This window comes from Salvia miltiorrhiza, chromosome 7 (assembly GCF_028751815.1).
Source record: "Salvia miltiorrhiza cultivar Shanhuang (shh) chromosome 7, IMPLAD_Smil_shh, whole genome shotgun sequence".
NCBI classification, from domain to species: domain Eukaryota; kingdom Viridiplantae; phylum Streptophyta; class Magnoliopsida; order Lamiales; family Lamiaceae; genus Salvia; species Salvia miltiorrhiza.
The window spans coordinates 6,815,747-6,832,469 of record NC_080393.1 but is presented as its reverse complement, the minus strand read 5'-3'; the positions used below and the strand labels follow the sequence as shown (position 1 = coordinate 6,832,469).

Below are 16,723 nucleotides of genomic sequence, written 5' to 3'. Positions count from 1 at the left end.
TGCAAATGTCGCAGATGGTCCGACCATGAGGTGCTATAGATAAGGATGTCATCAAAAAATACGAGCACGAACTTCCGGAGAAAAGGCTGGAATATGTCATTCATGAGGCACTGAAATGTAGCCGGGGCATTAGTAAGTCTAAATGGCATGACAAGGAATTCATAGTGGCCTGAATGAGTCCGAAATGCAGTTTTAGAAACGTCTTCTGGTGCAATTATGATCTGGTGGTAGCCGGCGCGTAGGTCAAGCTTACTGAACCATCTGGCGTCGTGAAGCTCATCAAGCAGTTCCTGAATGACTGGGATAGGGTATTTGTCAGGCACTGTGACCTTATTCAAAGCGCGATAGTCTACAAAAAAATGCCAAGACCCGTCCTTCTTACGTACAAGCAAAATCGGGCTTGAGTAGGGGCTGCAACTTGGCTGAATAATGTCGGCTGCTAACATCTCGGCTACTAGCTTTTCCATGACGTCCTTTTAAGAGTGATTGTAACGGTAAGGACGAACAGAAACGGGAGAAACACCCTCCTGCAGCACAATTCGATGGTCACTCTGTCGTGATGGTGGTAAACCCGTCGGAGTCTGCGTCACAGTTGAAAATTCTAAAATCAATTTTCCCAAGTCATCTTGTTGGGCTGCGGTTAGGGATGGTGAAGTCAGAAATGACATAGCACCTTCACCCTCCATGGCCCAGAGTAGCCATGCATCGTCGCCAAGCTCGAGGGAGCACAATTCTGACCGCTCACACGCCCGCCTCGTTAGTGAGGGATCCCCACGCACACAAATTTGTTGCCCGTTTACCACAAACTCCATCGACAGCTTTGCCCAGTTGGCAGTCACATCACCTAGTTGAGCTAGCCAAGATACACCCAAAATAACGTCGACACTGCGCAATGAAAAAACATAGTAAGTGATATGAAACAATTGATCCGCGATGGTGAAGGGTATTGCCTTACATACTCCTTGGGAGGTCACCCTGGTACCATCTCCCAATACGACTGCAAACTCGGCTGCCGAGTCAACAGGAAGTTGCAAGGCACGAGTAGCCTGATGACTGATCGGAGATAAAGCAGTGGCTCGCCCCACTGTCGACCATCGTTAGGAGGCGACGTCCTTCGATTTGGCTAAACAACTTAAGAGTCTGTGCACCATCAAACCCACTGGAAGACATTTTGGAGAGTTGTAAGTGTTGCAACTCCATGATAGTCTCCGCCCCGTCAGTTTCCTCTTTTAGTTCTTGTTCCCTATCATCCCCGTCGGCCACCGGTTCATCCTCTTCGGCCTCCAGAAGGACCGCTAAGGATTTGGCAGGACACTTATGAAGCGGGCTGTACGGAAGAGCACAACGATAACACTTGCCTTTAGCACGGTATTCCTCCTGTTGCGCTGGGGATAGACGCCGAGAATTCTGAAATATGGGTGAGTTAGTGGGTCCCGTTGTCGAGTGTGGAAGTCGGGCTGGAGATGAAACCGCAGCCTGCCCGCTATTTGCGAACGACCTCTGAAAGGTCGAAGTAGGTCTGGAAGAATTTCCCAGTGGAAAATTTGATCGTGGCGGGGGAGCAGCAGGCGATTTGCTAGAACGCGCTGGTAGCAAAGACATCTGTCATCTCCGATCTCGGATGGAAGTTTGTAACCCTCCTAGGAACATCCCCAAATATTGCTCTGGGGGCAGAAACGACACTCGTTCCTCAAACAATGATAAGTAGTCCTCCAGGGATCCTGTTTGTCGAGTTAGATGCATGGCTTTGTAGGCATTGATAGACGTTCTACGAGTTCCTTTATGAATTGATTCCAAGGAATGGAGGCGGCACGTCGAAGAACCCACTGTGCCCAGAACATCGCCTTGCCGGACATGGCGATAAGTGCCAGCTGCACGCGATTTGCCATAGCAGTGCGGTGAACCAAGAAGTACTGCTCAGCCTGTGCAAGCCATGCGATGGGGTAAAATCCCTGTCTGCACATCTGACGTTTCCCCCGTCGAATCGGTCGAACCTTTCTTTCCCTCGAGAAAGCCTTCACTACGGCCTCCCATGGCGTCGAGTTTAGCAAGGATTGCCGCAAACTGTTTGGAGTGAGTAGCGAGAGTAGTCTCAACAGTCCCCAGAGAACTCTCCAATCCATCGACTTTGCCCGCAAGCAAGCCAACAGCGGACTGCAAATCTTTCGCTGTCTTCTCTACCTCTTCGAGACGTTCCTTCTGTGTGGACATGGTGGAATCCGGCAGGTCGGACCAAAATTGGTAGAGTAAAGAAAGCGAATCAACAGGAAGTTAATTGAAAGACGAATACTTCTTAATGAAGTCCCCAGAACGAGAGGTTAAAGCCGCTAATCACAAAAATATATTCTCTGCCCTAGAAGGTCTAACAATTCTGCACGTCGAAGAACCCATCTGGACCTGGTCATTCAACATATTTGTTTATTTGGAATAAAAGGCTTGATTTTTGGCCAATTTGCTTGTTTGTGGCGATTCATCTTTTCTCATGAGCAATGGTTATAATCAGTTACCAAACATGCCTACGAGATTAGAAAAATCAAACTCAACTATGATCCATTAACATTACACCTTTTAACATCACGTGTATTTGGTATCTGTTGCTATGTTAAGTTGGTGGCTTTCATGTTAGGTTTTAGGCTTTTAGCTTCTGAAGATGATCAAGATACCTTGACAACTGACCCCGATGAACTCATTGATTCTGATGATAGTGATTGTTTAAGTGGGGATGAAGAAGATGATTCTAATGATGAACCTCTTGCTGCCAACATCTTCCTGAAGCTGTAAGCACAGATGAGAAAATAAGACCTTTTCCTTTTTTGTGATATCTTCATTCTGCTTGTTGCCATTGAGCATGCTACTAACCTTTTCCAACTGTACGAGTAGCTAGTTGTGCAGATATTGCGGAATCTATCCTTAGAGATATTGACTCCGATGCCCATTTTGACCAACAGATGAAGGGCGACAGAGTGTTGTTTCATCTTCACTACAGCACTCAATAATTTCGTGAAATCAATAACAGAAGGGCGGGGATGCATTCTCACCATTTCCTCAAATAGAGCTATAGCATCATCTCGGTGGCTGACATTATCAAAATTGGATCTGGGTTTGCGTGAAAAGTGCCTCATTTGGATTTGGTGGCTGACATTACGAAAATTGGATGTGGGTAGAGGAAATGAGTGAAAAGGTAGAGAAGCAATGTCAAAACTGGAAGATTTGAATGAAGAATTGAACATAATTCTTTGAGATTCGACTATTCTCGAGTGGATCTCTTTATGTTTGGGGGTTTCTTGTTGTTTCGGGTGAAAGGCCAAATGCGTTTTTTTAAGCTTTGAATCCACTCTTCTAAACAGCGTTCCCTCGTGTTTTCTATTTCTCTTTTTTAAAAAAAAATCATTTGTCCAACATTTAAATCATTCACTTTTACAGAGAGAAGACACGAGTCCTTCAATTTAAAAAAAAAAAAAAAAAAAGCTCCAATTACAATTAGTAAATTATTTAATCAATCTTACAGTCATGTTGATCTCACATGAATTTTTATGTATTTTAAAATATGCCCTATAAAAGTATCAGTGATGAAACTAGTAATTCAGTAACCCACAGCAAAATCTGGAGATGAAGCGAACAAATCTTTGATTCAAATTAGTACAAAACAATTTGTAATGTAATAGCTGTTGAAGTTGAATGGTGTACAAGAAAGAAACAAGACAATCTCAAGAGTTGTTAAGGAAACATAAATAAATCTACAAAACTACATGGCTATGAAGTTCAATGACCTGAGTCACATTCACACTCTCACTAAACACGTGCACCTCCGGCCACCGGCTCCGAGTCGGAGCCGAGGGTGGCACGGGGAGCATAAAAATCGAATGGCATTCTTGAAGTTGAACAAGAAGAATGGGAAGAATCAAGGGGTCTGCACATTTGAATCCTTGGACTTATTCTCATCAGAAGATGGTCTGTTCTCAGAGTCGGACTGTCGTACCTCTTCGATCATTCTAACGACGTCGTGCATGGTGGGGCGCATGTCCGGCACCTTGGCAACACAAGCCATGGCGATCTGCAGCATTTGCACCATCTCTTCTTCGATGTTTTGAAACCTCATGAGCTCGACATCAAAGACCTCGGCCGTCCACTCCTCCCGGACGACTGACTGAACCCACCGGGGGAGATCAACAATGTCGTCCCGTGTGGGAGACTGGATCGGCTGCTTGCCCGTCAGCATCTCAAGCAGGATCACTCCGAAGCTGTACACATCTGATTTATGAGTGTGTTTTCGTGTTTCAATGATCTCCGGAGCGCGGTACCCCGCCTGCCGTGATGCGGTAGCAGGGTAGTTCATGAGAGGAGCAAGGCCAAAATCAGATACACAACCATCAAGATCTTGGTTGAGGAGGACATTTGAGGACTTGATGTTTCCATGAGTGAATTTTGCGCCACCAACGGCATGCGCATGAGCAATCCCTCTTGCAGCTCCGAGGGTTATCTTCACTCTTGAATCCCAATCAAGTGGAGCTCTGCCAGAAGCCTTGTTTCCTGTTTGATATAGATAGGAATAGCAGATTAAGTCATAGATAAAAAGGGTGTTACGAAGTTTACTAAATATACACTATATGAGAGAGAGAGAGAGAGAGAGAGTACCATGCAAAAGACTTGCCAAGCTACTATTAGGATAGTAATCATAGACCAAGAGCTTTTCATCCTTGGAGTAATAGTAAGCGCGTAAAGGGACAATATTCGGGTGCTGTCCTACTCTCCCGACTACTTCCATTTGCTGTTCGAAGTCTTTCTTCCCCACGATGACCTCTTTGAGTCTTTTCACAACAACCGTAGTCGACTCCTCCAGCACTGCCTTGTATGCAGTCCCAAAACTACCCTTTCCCAGCACTTCGGCTGAGGCCCTCAACAAATCTTCAAGATCAAAGTTATACGAACACCCTTCAAAGAAAACTAGCTTGTTTTTCTCGGGTTCTTGCACCCCGCTACCAAACTCTTCATTTGGTTTCTCAGTTCTCCCGACACCAGAAGACTTGATTTTGGGGGCAACGCCCTCTTCGTTCTGTTTCCTCTTACAGCAGCACAGGAATAAAATTAGAGCCACAAGAAATAGCAGTACTGCACCTCCCACTGCAATAGCAATTATAGCTCCCAACGATAGTTTCTTCGTAGACGTTTGTCTCCCTGTTGGCGGAAATGGAGCAGTGGGGGCGGAAGAAGGTGGTGAAATAGGGAAGCAAGGACTGAGAGGCGGTCCACATAGAGAGTTTCCAATGAATGAAGAATTCGGGAACTTATTCAAAGAAGATGGAATGCTGCCATTGAACCGGTTGTAGCTTACGTTTAAACGTTTGAGATGTGGTAGGTCTAGATCAGGAATAGGACCGGAGAGAGAATTGTTTTGGAGGCTCAAGGCTGTAAGATGTGTCAGATTCTGAAACGTTAGTGGAATGCTTCCGGTCAATGAATTAAACGAGAGATCCAAAACCGCAAGTAGAGGAGGAAGCGAAGATGGAATTTCGCCAGTGAAGTTGTTGTTTTGGAGGAAGACATAGCGGAGGGAAGGGAGCGAAAGAATATCAGAAGGAAGGTTACCACTAAGACGATTAGATCTAAAGCTTAGAACCCTCAAGCCATCCAACTTCCCGATAGTGTTTGAGGGAATCGGACCAGTAAGTCCGATACCTGGAAGCCGTAGACCAACCACACTATTGCCATCTGTACTGCAATTGACTCCTGTCCACGTTGTGCAGATAGGGGAACCAGCATTCCAGTTGAGTTTCCGGCCATGAGGTATGGTTGACGAAAATGCCAGAAGGGCTTGACTGTCTGAGCTCAAGTCACCGCAGGCCAGAGGCAAAAGTGCGATAATGATCAAGAGAGGACATAGCATTACATGGGAAGAGCAGCGTTTCATTAGAAAACTCACCCAAGCATTCAAACACTTCGAGCAATGAAGTTTTCCTGAAAGAAAAGCAAATTTAGTTTATGAGTATCCATGTTAAGGTAAGTGAAGACGAAATTAACATAATTAGCAGTCAATGACTCAATCCAAGCTATAAATGTAAAGCAGCTCGTTGAGGAATCAAGAAATAAAAGAAGACAAATACGTTCTAACGAGAAAAACCTTTTTCTGCACGAAAGACAGTGCACTCGCGAGCTAGTATCGAAGAGCATTATGTGGTTATCAGTTATAAACATGAAGCTTAAAGGAAATCTAATACATTACTTCACCACCAGCACAATGATACTCATGTCTTTTTCACAAAGGCAGCATCTCATATGATGCAGCACTTTCAACTCAAGACATGATTACTTTATTACAGCTGGCAAAAAGAAGACGTTGCCTTTGAGAGGCAAAACTCACAAGCATGCATAATTGTTAACAAAGTAGAAAATTTTGAATTTCTCATTGTGGTCAAGATGGTTTAAGAGACATTTTCTTTTTTAGCTACCGAATAATCACCAATAAAAAAGCATTTGGTGCTAAAATTTGAGGTATCCACCACGCTCCACACATCAAAAGCAAAGCATGTTGTTGACAAATGTCTACAAAAGAAGAAGTTGTTGAATAGCTGAAAAGGAAACAAACACCAAAAGAAAAGGGCGTGGCAACGAAAAGGCAAAGTCATGTGGTCTTTTAACAACAATCTTCTAGCTGACTCAGAGTAATCTAACAAGCTTATTCTGTAAGAAAGTGGATTAGTAACTGCTGGTAGTGGCCAAAAAAGGAAGAACAAAAGGAAAAAAGCAGACTTAATCATTAACCAAATTTTACATGAAGAGTAAGTATCCACAATCTAAAAGAACAAACAGCCAACAAAATTCAACTTCCACATTCCACACAAATCCATAATATCCTTAATCGAAGCACAATAACATAGAAAAGATATGCACGGTTTCTGTAAGAGATGGCAACTTCAAATCACCCCCCCCCCCCCCCGATAAAAGGAACACACTCACACACACAAAGCATAACAAAAAGAAGAAAGCACGAAAACAGAATCCTAAAGAACATTGTTGAAGAGAATCAGAGTATAAATATGGGCTATTTTGGGTTAGATGTATAACAATGCAGTCCCATATTATCTTCACAATACAGTAATTATAAGATTGTATCACTCAATTTAACAGGCAAGCAATTGCAATTTACAAGCAGTTTCAAATGCAGCAAAAACATGCAGTGATTCAGTAATTATTTAAGCAAAATAGGACTAACATTGCAAACTCTGCAACAAGTACAAATCTCTCTGACTCAGATCTGCCACTAAACACCCTTACCTAGAACTAACCAAATTGGCAAGAAACAAAACACACACACATACATAGTTAGGGAGAAGGGGGTTTGCAAGACTACCTCGAAGCATGCCGAGGAGCCCAGAAAATCCAGAATCTTCAGCACAAAATTCCAAGAATGCTGAAGAGGGGAGTTTATCAAGAATGATGAGCTTGGAAGTCAAAATCCGAACCTTTTCTTGCAAACTCCAAACTGAAGCTAATGAATGCTGCGGAGAGAGAGAATTGAAGCTTACATAATAAGCCTGGCTGAAGCACCAGCATTTGCAACAGCATTTTACTCAAGAATTCACACCATGAATTGGGGAATTCGAAGATCCGGGGGTGTAAACGTACCAAGAAATGGTTTTGGGCAGAACTTTGAGCAGGTTATTTTTTTTCTTGAAAGTGAGCTGGAAATGGAAAATGAAAAATTGAAGAGAGGGAATGGTGTGGGTGTGTGGGAGTGTGAGGTGGGCAAGAGTCAGTGAGTGAAGTTGATTCACTCAACCACTGAGGGAGGGACTAGGGAGTGGGTGGAGGGTAGGATGGGGTTTTAGTGTGTATGAGAGAGAGAGATGAAAATGACAAAGCGTCGTAAAACATTCTCTTTCTAGTATACGAAGTAAGAGACTAAAGTAGTACTCCACTATATTTTTCGAGTTAATTATCAAATAATGTACATTTCAGATGAAAATGAAATGGCGGACTTCGTTTACGATTTTCTCTTTCTTCTAGTATTAGTGTCATTTTTTTCGAGATAATTATCAAATATTGTATGACGTTTCAGGCGGTTTATAATTTGGATAAGGATTTTTTAATATTTTAATTAAATTTTATTTTATTATTTGTAGATATCTTTAAATTTTTTCGGACCTTTATTTTGTCACGTCAGACATTATAAAATATTTTGGAGTGTCAAAATCGCGACCTATGGAAAAATTTGATCTTAAATGAGATGTTTTAAAATCGTGTCTGAATAGCAAATTAATTGAAAGGCCATTTGTTATTGTACAATATATTTTTTTGTTAAATTAGCGTTAACCATTGTAAAAACTAAAAAGTAGATTCCGTAAAACAATAAAAAAAAAAACCTAAAATGTAGATTTTTTTTCGCCTCTATCAAATATTTTTTCAAAGGTTGGACTTTAGACAGTGTTTGACATAATGGTCAACGGCAGGGTATAATAATTTCATATTTAACTTTATTTAATTAGTATATATCTTTTAGTATTAATGTCACTTTCGTGTGTATTAGATGAATTGTTTTACAAATATGTATTTTACTAACATATACTAGTATTATATCTATCACTAATTAGGACATCCCTTTTTTGAGAACATTAAGACAAACGGGTATTCATAAAGGTGTGGCAAATCAATAAAAAAAAGGTAATGTTGAATGTGACATGTGTGGTCTCATTGAAATAAATATTATTATTAGAGCTGCATATTGCATGGAAAATGACGTTGTATTTATTTTATTCCGAGACTATAAATTAACCCAAAATATTTAGATGTCCATCTTTCTTTTTTTCTTTTTCTTTTTATCATTTCTCATAGAAAATTGAGTGTTTGTGTACGAAAAAGGGCAATTTTCTCATCATTGACCTCACCTCATTTAAACCTTTTCTCTTTAGTCCTTAACATATGATAAATTTACCGATCTCGTCAAACTGTGTTTCAATGGGACAATTAGGTTCTCAAAAGATAATTTCAAATATTGCTTAATAATGCTAATAAGTCAAGTGAACAATTTTAAAATAAGGATGAATAGTCAAATCCTTTTCTGAGAAAGGAACTGAAAATAACTTGTTTCTTTTAGGAATTTTTGTTACTAAATTATCTAAAAGTCTATCATAACTTCAGACACTTCGAATTTCAAAAAGATTTAATAAATAATTAATACAAATTGAATAAACTCACGCGAATGCTTGATGTATTTATTTCTTTTATATACAAGAATGAAATAAGTGATCTCACGTGCACATCACGTGTTTATTTATTAGGTTTATCCCACAATACATACATATTATTTATATGAATCAATGTGTGGTTGATATATAGTTCATGTCAGTACTTTTTTTCTCTTTTTCAAATATTACTATTTTTATCCTAATACTTTATAAATTATTATTGAGGCTATCAAATTTATTACATTAAAGATAAAGCTTCGTTCATTTTTTTATTCATATGTTTGAAGCTAAAGTGAAAAGAGAATTTATCGAGCTTCAATATTTATGTAATTTGTAAGTTTAATAATCACAATAAAAATTAATGGATGTTAGAACAAAAATAACATTGAAAAGAAAATTAATAACTTGAACTAAATATCAACCATGATTATAAATTTTGACATTATGACATTATGTGTATACTCCATGGTCAAAATTATTTGTCTCAATAAGAGATGGAATTTATGGTTGGCGTTTATTTCTTGGTCCGCCAATAACGAAATGAGTAGCCAAATAATGGGGCTTTTTAGTCAATATACAGAATGTACACATTTAATTAAATGTACGAATTGTACATTTAATACAACGCTCAGTGTCACGGGATGGGCCCCACTAGTGTGACGATAACATTATTTTTAGTTATATGCTATGGTATATCTTGAATCTTTTATTCGTGTGAGTGTGCAATACTAGCTGTATATTTTATGGTAATTAACTATGAACCATCGTAAATTGTTTAGAAAAATTATGAATCTACACATTATGTATATGAAAACAGTAAGGTTCTGCACATGGAAAGTAATTAAATTTTTTCATAAAATAAAATTTGGTTAAATCATTAATTTTCTTAGCATATTGCTATCAGTTGGTCTTGGGTACGACCGTCGCATACTATGCGATGGGTCGATTTTCACCTAAATCATTCTCTACAAAAAAACAGCAAAGATTGATGATTGATGATTATTGTAGGGATATATAGTTGTATTCCTTGGAATAATTACATTCGTCACATCTCAAGCAACCCCAATACCAAGCGACAACGGAGTTACAAACTTACATCCAAGATAACTAGATGCTTCACCTTGTATTGGCTTCACCATTCAAGATGGCAGCTTGTACTGCCTGAAGCAATTACATAGTTAATAATGTGCAGAGATTGAAGGTGGAATGGGAGAATGAAAATAAATACTGTATTTACAGTATTTACAGGAGAATGCGGAATCAAGAGGGAAGAGAAGATGCGGCAGCACAGGAACACACGAAATCATGCATTTGTAGATCATAGCTTGTCTCTCCAATTCTTTCCATTGCGCACCTGTGAATGGAAAACCCGTCGACGCCACTCCTCCAGCTAAATCATCCATCTTCTAAATCATGAAAAAAAAAATCAAGAGTTTTTATTTTATTTTATTTTATTTTTAGGACACCTGCAGGGGGAGTGGTGCCACCTCCGAACGCCATCTCATTGGTGGGCCCCGCATCATCATCATCATCTCCAATACTAAATAGACGGTGGGGATTAGTTTGTTGATGATGATGAGAAATCTTGGATCCAGTAGAAGTGCTCTTTGTCCAACGAAGAAAATCACTGTTTAACGATGTTTTCCTGTTAAACCCACTGCTGTAGCCACTATCCATTCCTTTAATTAATAGAAAGAAAAACGAAAGAGAGAAAGAAGAGAGAGAGAGAGAGAGAGGCGGAATCGGAAGAGAGAGAAAAGAGAAAAGAAACCCTAATCGAATAGGGGGCGGGGGAAGGAAGAAAGTGAGAAAAAAATGAAAAAAAAGCTTTTATATTTTAAGTAACTGGGTTGGGCCGGGCGAACCCGTCGCAGGCTATGCGACCGGTTGTACACAATATTTTGCATATGGCTATAGCTCGTATTTATAATAAAAGATGCTACATAATAATGAAGTACTAATAGAGATTTTCAATTGGAGCTCGTACCAATTTCTGCATGATTGGAGTTCACATGCTCTCGATTATATGCCGACAAGTCTTTAGTTCTTCTTTCTCTTTACTCGTATATTAATGATATCAAGAGTGTAAGAACTATCATCAATTTGAGTACTTGTTGTACTCCTTACCCTTGAATGAAGATTTCATATTTACTTTCAAAAAAAAAAAAAGGCATATTGGGAGCATGACCAAACTTTTCAAATTATAATTTTTAAAGGTAACATGTTATGATATTTGGGGAGTCTGAAATCGTTAGTTTCTACTAGTGATTTGTGGTATAATAAGGAATGCCATAGAATATATTTTTTGAATTTAAAGAAAAAACAAATACTGACAATTAGTGATTTGTGGTACAAGGAATGTCATGAATATTTTTTTGAACTAAGAAAATGCAAATAACAATTAGAAAATATAGTCAACTTTAAATTTTAATTTGACAATTAATGCAACAGATACTTGAATTTCTAATTGGTGCAAAAAATACTATAAAATATTGGGTGAGGGGTTAGTTAATTAGGTGTCATAGAGTCAAACTAATAATTGTATTTGTTTGTTTAAAGGTAAAGGAACATTTCCTCAAAAAAAAAAAAAGGTAAAGGAACATTTTGTCACAAACCTTCTTTGTCTCTCTGCAATCATGCTATATTTGATTTTCCTGTGCACTATGCCTAGTTACAACAACATATATTGAAAACAATACTATTGGCACAAAATATATTCACTCGAAAAATTATTAAATATTTTAAAATATATATTTATTTAAAAATTTTGATTTAAAAAAAACTTAATTATTTTTATTATTTTCTCCATAATGTAGTTTTTTTGTACTTTTTTATATTTTTTAAATTTTTATTATTTTTAAGTACAAAAAAAATACTTCCTCCGTCCACCATTTCTTGACCTATTTGCTAATGGCACGAGTTTTAAGAAATTGGTGTAGTATGTTGTGAGTGGAATGAGGGTCCCACCTTATTGCGGGTGAAAAAATTACTAAAAATAGAATGGGTCAAGAATTGGTAGATGGACGAAAATGGCAAAATGAGTCAAGAATTGGTGGACGGAGGGAGTAACATAGTAAAAAACAAACTAATTGTTGAAAAATTACAAAAAAAAAAATCTATAATGTGGAGAAAACAATAAAACTAACTAAATCCTTTTTAAATTTGAACCAAACTTTTTATATAATCAATTTTTTAAAATATTTAACATTTTTTTGTCCGGACAAATTTTGTCCAAATAACACTATTCAATTTAAATCAATAATTTTGAAGTGTCCTCTAAATGATATGTATTCAAAATCAACGAGCTATATATGTATGTGTATTTTATAGTAGTCCGCAGATTAATATTTATTGGCATGTCCATACTTCCAAATCTAACAATGGTTTCAAGTTCTTAATTAAATGAAGAAAAACAGAACTTTCTTGTGGTTTTTCCTTGTGTGTCCTCTTTGATTGTAAATTTATCATGAGAAAAAAGAGGGATAAACAAAATTTTACTATTTAAATCCTTCATTTCTTTTTCCTCATTTCCTACAAAATAGAATTTGACCTTCACTCATTCCTCCTCTTTTTCACTACAAATAAGGGATAATATGGAAGGATAATGTTATCCCTCTTTGAAGTAAAAATAAGGAAGGAAAAATAGTGAACTTCTCTTTTGTGTAAAATATAAGATAAGAAAGGAGACATTTAAAGGCATAAAAGTGAACACACCCTAAGTGTATAATTATTATGAGAAGAGATCCTCTCATACATTTTTCGTATTATACTTCACATAACATTTTACATGCATAATGTGATATGATACTCCAGTAACTCAACACACATAAATATATAAAGTATAAAATATAGCACGAAAATCATTCACCAAGAAACCGAAAGTTTTACTCCTTTCGTCCCACAAATTTTGAGACAATTCTTTTCGACACGAAAATTAAGAAAATACTAGTATTTAGTGTGTTACGTGTGGTAGATGAAAAAGTGAAAAGGTGAATAAAGATAAAATTTTTTATCATATAAGAAAATGACTCAAGATTCGTGGAACGACTGAAAAAGGAAAGTGGCTCAAGATTGGTGGGACGGAGGAAGTACAATTTAATTTAATTGTCTTAATTTGAGAGAGAGAGAGAAACACGAGTCCACATGGTTCCACCATGTGTCAATTTTTATTTTATTTTTATTTCTGTGTATATATATGAAAAAATAGGAGGAGAAATTTAGAAAGCATGAAAGAATACCTTCCTACCACAAAATAACAAAGAAGTTGGAACAGAATGAAGCTCAATGTCCAACTACCAAGCTCAGCCAAAAAAAAGTGGAGCAGACAAACGAAAAGAGACAGTATAATACAAAAAGTTCTATGTTAAGACAACAAACAAATAAAAATAAAACAATAAAACAATAAATAAAAATAAAGGGAAAGCATCGCATATAAGCACAAGATAAATTATTGAAAGACATCAAGTCGCAACATAATTAAGTTGTAACATAATCTGACTGTAGTTATCACAACATAATGAAGTTGTAACATAATGTAATTGTAGTTACCCTTGACCACACCTAAGAGTTAATAAAACCAATACCTTGTTTGCCATTCAAAAATCCCCCACACATTTTATTTGCCAGTTTCTGTTAACAGTTTGTTAGTCATCTGTAAATCGAACAAACTATTTATTTATAAATTATAAATAAAAACATAAAGGATTGAATTGCTCAAAATAATTTCGCCCCAACTATTGATGTAAAATATTTAATTTTACAATGTTTATCCACATGGTCATGATGAGCAGTTGGCCGACCAAGTGAGTTCCACCAAATTGACATGTCACAAAAAGCGTAAAAATAGGGTCATATCACTACCGATTCTCCTTTACACGAGACGTGCATATTTCACACGAAAACATGAAACGTTACACATCATTACTCTTTATGGATGACAAACCAATTCCCTATCTGCATTTTATACAATATAAACAAACGAATTCGAAGCAATTCAGTTGGGTGCTTTCGAAAATGATTCTCTCTCATTATAAGAAAAACCAATCCCTTTGCACGCCAACATTTGAACTTTATTTTTCAAAAAATTATCCCTATATATGCAAAGAGTAGTGATTTTTAGACACCAAAGTGTCTAGACACCTAGGTTTTAACCGGTTTTTATGTGGATTTTTGATTGAACCGATTTTTTGCTAATTTATGGTTTTACTAAAATATCCTTTCCTTATATTTCTCAAATATTTATAATCTACTCTAATTTTTTTTGTATTTTTGTTTTTTTCAGTATTGTTTGCCGTTTTTTTTTGCCAAAATTTTTTTTCTTGAAAAATATATATTATTTTAATTGTTATTTTTTCGAATTTTGTTATTTTTATATTAAAATATCATTTTTTAAATTCCTCAACTACTTTTAATCTTATCCTATTTATTTAGTATTTTAGTTTTTTTCCCTATTTTTTTGTTTATTCGAAAATTGTTTTTTTTTCTGAAAAATGAAAATTTTATAATTTTTTTCAAATTTTTATTTATTTATTTATTTCTGAGATTTATTTTTGTTCGATGAAATTATGAATTGTTGTAAACATAATCCTATAGTAATTATTTTTGCATATATTATTTTTTTATTGTTCAGAAAATAATTTTTTTTTCGAAAATATATATTTTTTAATTTATATCATTTGTTTTTCGAATTTTATTTTATTTTTTTCGAAAATTTATGAATTGACTATGTTTTCTTTTAAATTTGTTCGATTGTTGAGGGTTCTATTTTCAGCCAATTTTTTTTTCTTCCGAAAATTGTTTTAATCTTTTTGATTTGTTTCCATTAGAATATCCTTTCCAAAATGATCTTATCCGTTTTTTAGTATTATATTCGATTTTAATTCTTTATGTTATTTTTTCTTTTGTAATTTTATTTTATTTTTTCGAAAATTGTATTACTCCCTCCGTCTCACAAAAACATGAACAAATGGAAGTGACACGGGTCTTAAGAAATGTTAGTTAAATATTATTGTGAATGGAAAATGGGTCCTACTTTATAAAGTGTTTTGAGAGTAATAAGTTAATTGAGGAAAAGTAGTGGTGGGCCATGATGGTTTTTTTGTGAATAAGTATGAAAAGGAGGGATAAAAAATAAGGAAATAATGTATAAAAATGAAAATGTTCATGTTTTTGTGAGACACCCCAAAATAACAAAATGTTCATGTTTTTGTGAGACGGATGGAGTATTATTATTATTTTTTTTTTCCTTTAATATGAGGATTCTCCTAAAAAACAATTAAATTTGTTTCCACACATATTATATGTTCCAAAATTTATATTATTTATATTTTTCGACTATATTTTATTCATTTTTTTACATTTATTTTAGGATTCTCTTAAAAATAATTGTAGATTGTTTTCCATATGTATTATTTTTCTTGAAAATTCTATTATTTATTTTTTTCAAAAATGGTGATTTTTTAATTTTTCTCCACTAATAATTAAGTACGATTAATACTTGTAAATAATAAAGGAATTATTAACACACGACTAACTAATCATCTAGGTTTAATTAAGTAAATAGTAAAAGACAAATATAACCTTTGTATGATTCAGTTTATAATTATTATATCACGTTTAGTAAATTATATGTTATTTATTCTTTCGAACAATGCCCCTTTGTATGATTCAATTTATTATTATTTCTAACGGTTGAGTAATGCGGTTGCCACTATCGGAGAAGGTGGCAAAGTATCACTCACATATTATTGAGGTCTCAGGTTCAAATCCCCCCCCAACCACCCTTTTTCTTGTTATTTCTATTTTTTTAATTCGAAAAAATTATATAAATGAAAACGATTTTTAAAAAAAAATTCGAAACAAATTTATAAATGAAATACCTTTTTCTTGTTATTTTGGTTCTTTGTTTTTTAAATCATTTTTGATTTTTTTTTAAATATTCGAAAAAATTATACAAATGAAAACGAATTTTTTTAAATATTCGAAAAAATTATATAAATGAAAACGATTTTTTTTAAATATTCGAAAAAAATTTATAAATGAAACACATTTTTCTTGTTATTTTGGTTCTTTGTTTTTTAAATCATTTTCGAAATGTTTTTTTTTAATATTCGAAAAAAAATATATAAATGAAAACAAATCTAGGATTATTTTAGGAGAATCCCTAAATTAGTGGAATCAAATCTGAGATTATTATTTGGAGAAATTAAAATCTCTAAATTAGTGGAATCAAATCTAGGATTATTTTAGGATAATCTCTAAATTAGTGAAAATAAATAAAAATAACATAATTTTCGAAAAATAATAATAAATATTAATTTCGAAAAAATATCAATTGCAAAAAAAACAAATCCGAAAAATAAATTATACTAAAAATTTGAAACAAATAAATATTAATTTCGAAAAACAAAATTAATTTCGAAAACTAAATAATAAAATCTTGAAACAAATAAATAAAAAAAATCTGCAATTAAAACTCATAAATTCGAATTATTATATGATTTATAAAATTTTTGAAAATAAATAATAGATAAATAAGGTAA

At 35.1% G+C, this 16,723-nt stretch overlaps 3 protein-coding genes across 5 annotated transcripts in view; all 3 read right to left on the bottom strand.

Moving 5' to 3' along the window:
- The window catches only part of LOC130992114 (nucleolar complex-associated protein 2), an 884,658-nt gene that overhangs the window by 660,740 nt on the left and 207,195 nt on the right, over window positions 1-16,723 (bottom strand). The gene's annotated exons all lie outside the window — the stretch shown is intronic.
- On the bottom strand, window positions 3,611-7,798 carry LOC130992117 (probable inactive receptor kinase At5g58300). Of its 3 annotated transcripts, XM_057916619.1 has the most exons (4): window positions 7,524-7,798; window positions 7,349-7,408; window positions 4,636-5,955; window positions 3,611-4,530 (listed from the first exon to the last, which is right to left on the bottom strand). In XM_057916619.1, the coding sequence occupies exons 1-4, from the start codon at window positions 7,561-7,563 to the stop codon at window positions 3,902-3,904; spliced, it is 2,049 nt and encodes a 682-aa protein (XP_057772602.1). In that variant the 5' UTR covers window positions 7,564-7,798; the 3' UTR covers window positions 3,611-3,901. The 3 variants fall into 3 exon arrangements, with proteins under 3 accessions (XP_057772602.1, XP_057772601.1, XP_057772604.1); XM_057916618.1 differs by lacking the exon at window positions 7,349-7,408 and having other exon boundaries at window positions 7,461-7,798; XM_057916621.1 differs by lacking the exons at window positions 7,349-7,408; window positions 7,524-7,798 and adding an exon at window positions 6,119-6,265.
- On the bottom strand, window positions 10,168-11,074 carry LOC130992189 (uncharacterized). Its single transcript, XM_057916738.1, has 2 exons — window positions 10,649-11,074; window positions 10,168-10,572 (listed from the first exon to the last, which is right to left on the bottom strand). The coding sequence occupies exons 1-2, from the start codon at window positions 10,857-10,859 to the stop codon at window positions 10,361-10,363; spliced, it is 423 nt and encodes a 140-aa protein (XP_057772721.1). The 5' UTR covers window positions 10,860-11,074; the 3' UTR covers window positions 10,168-10,360.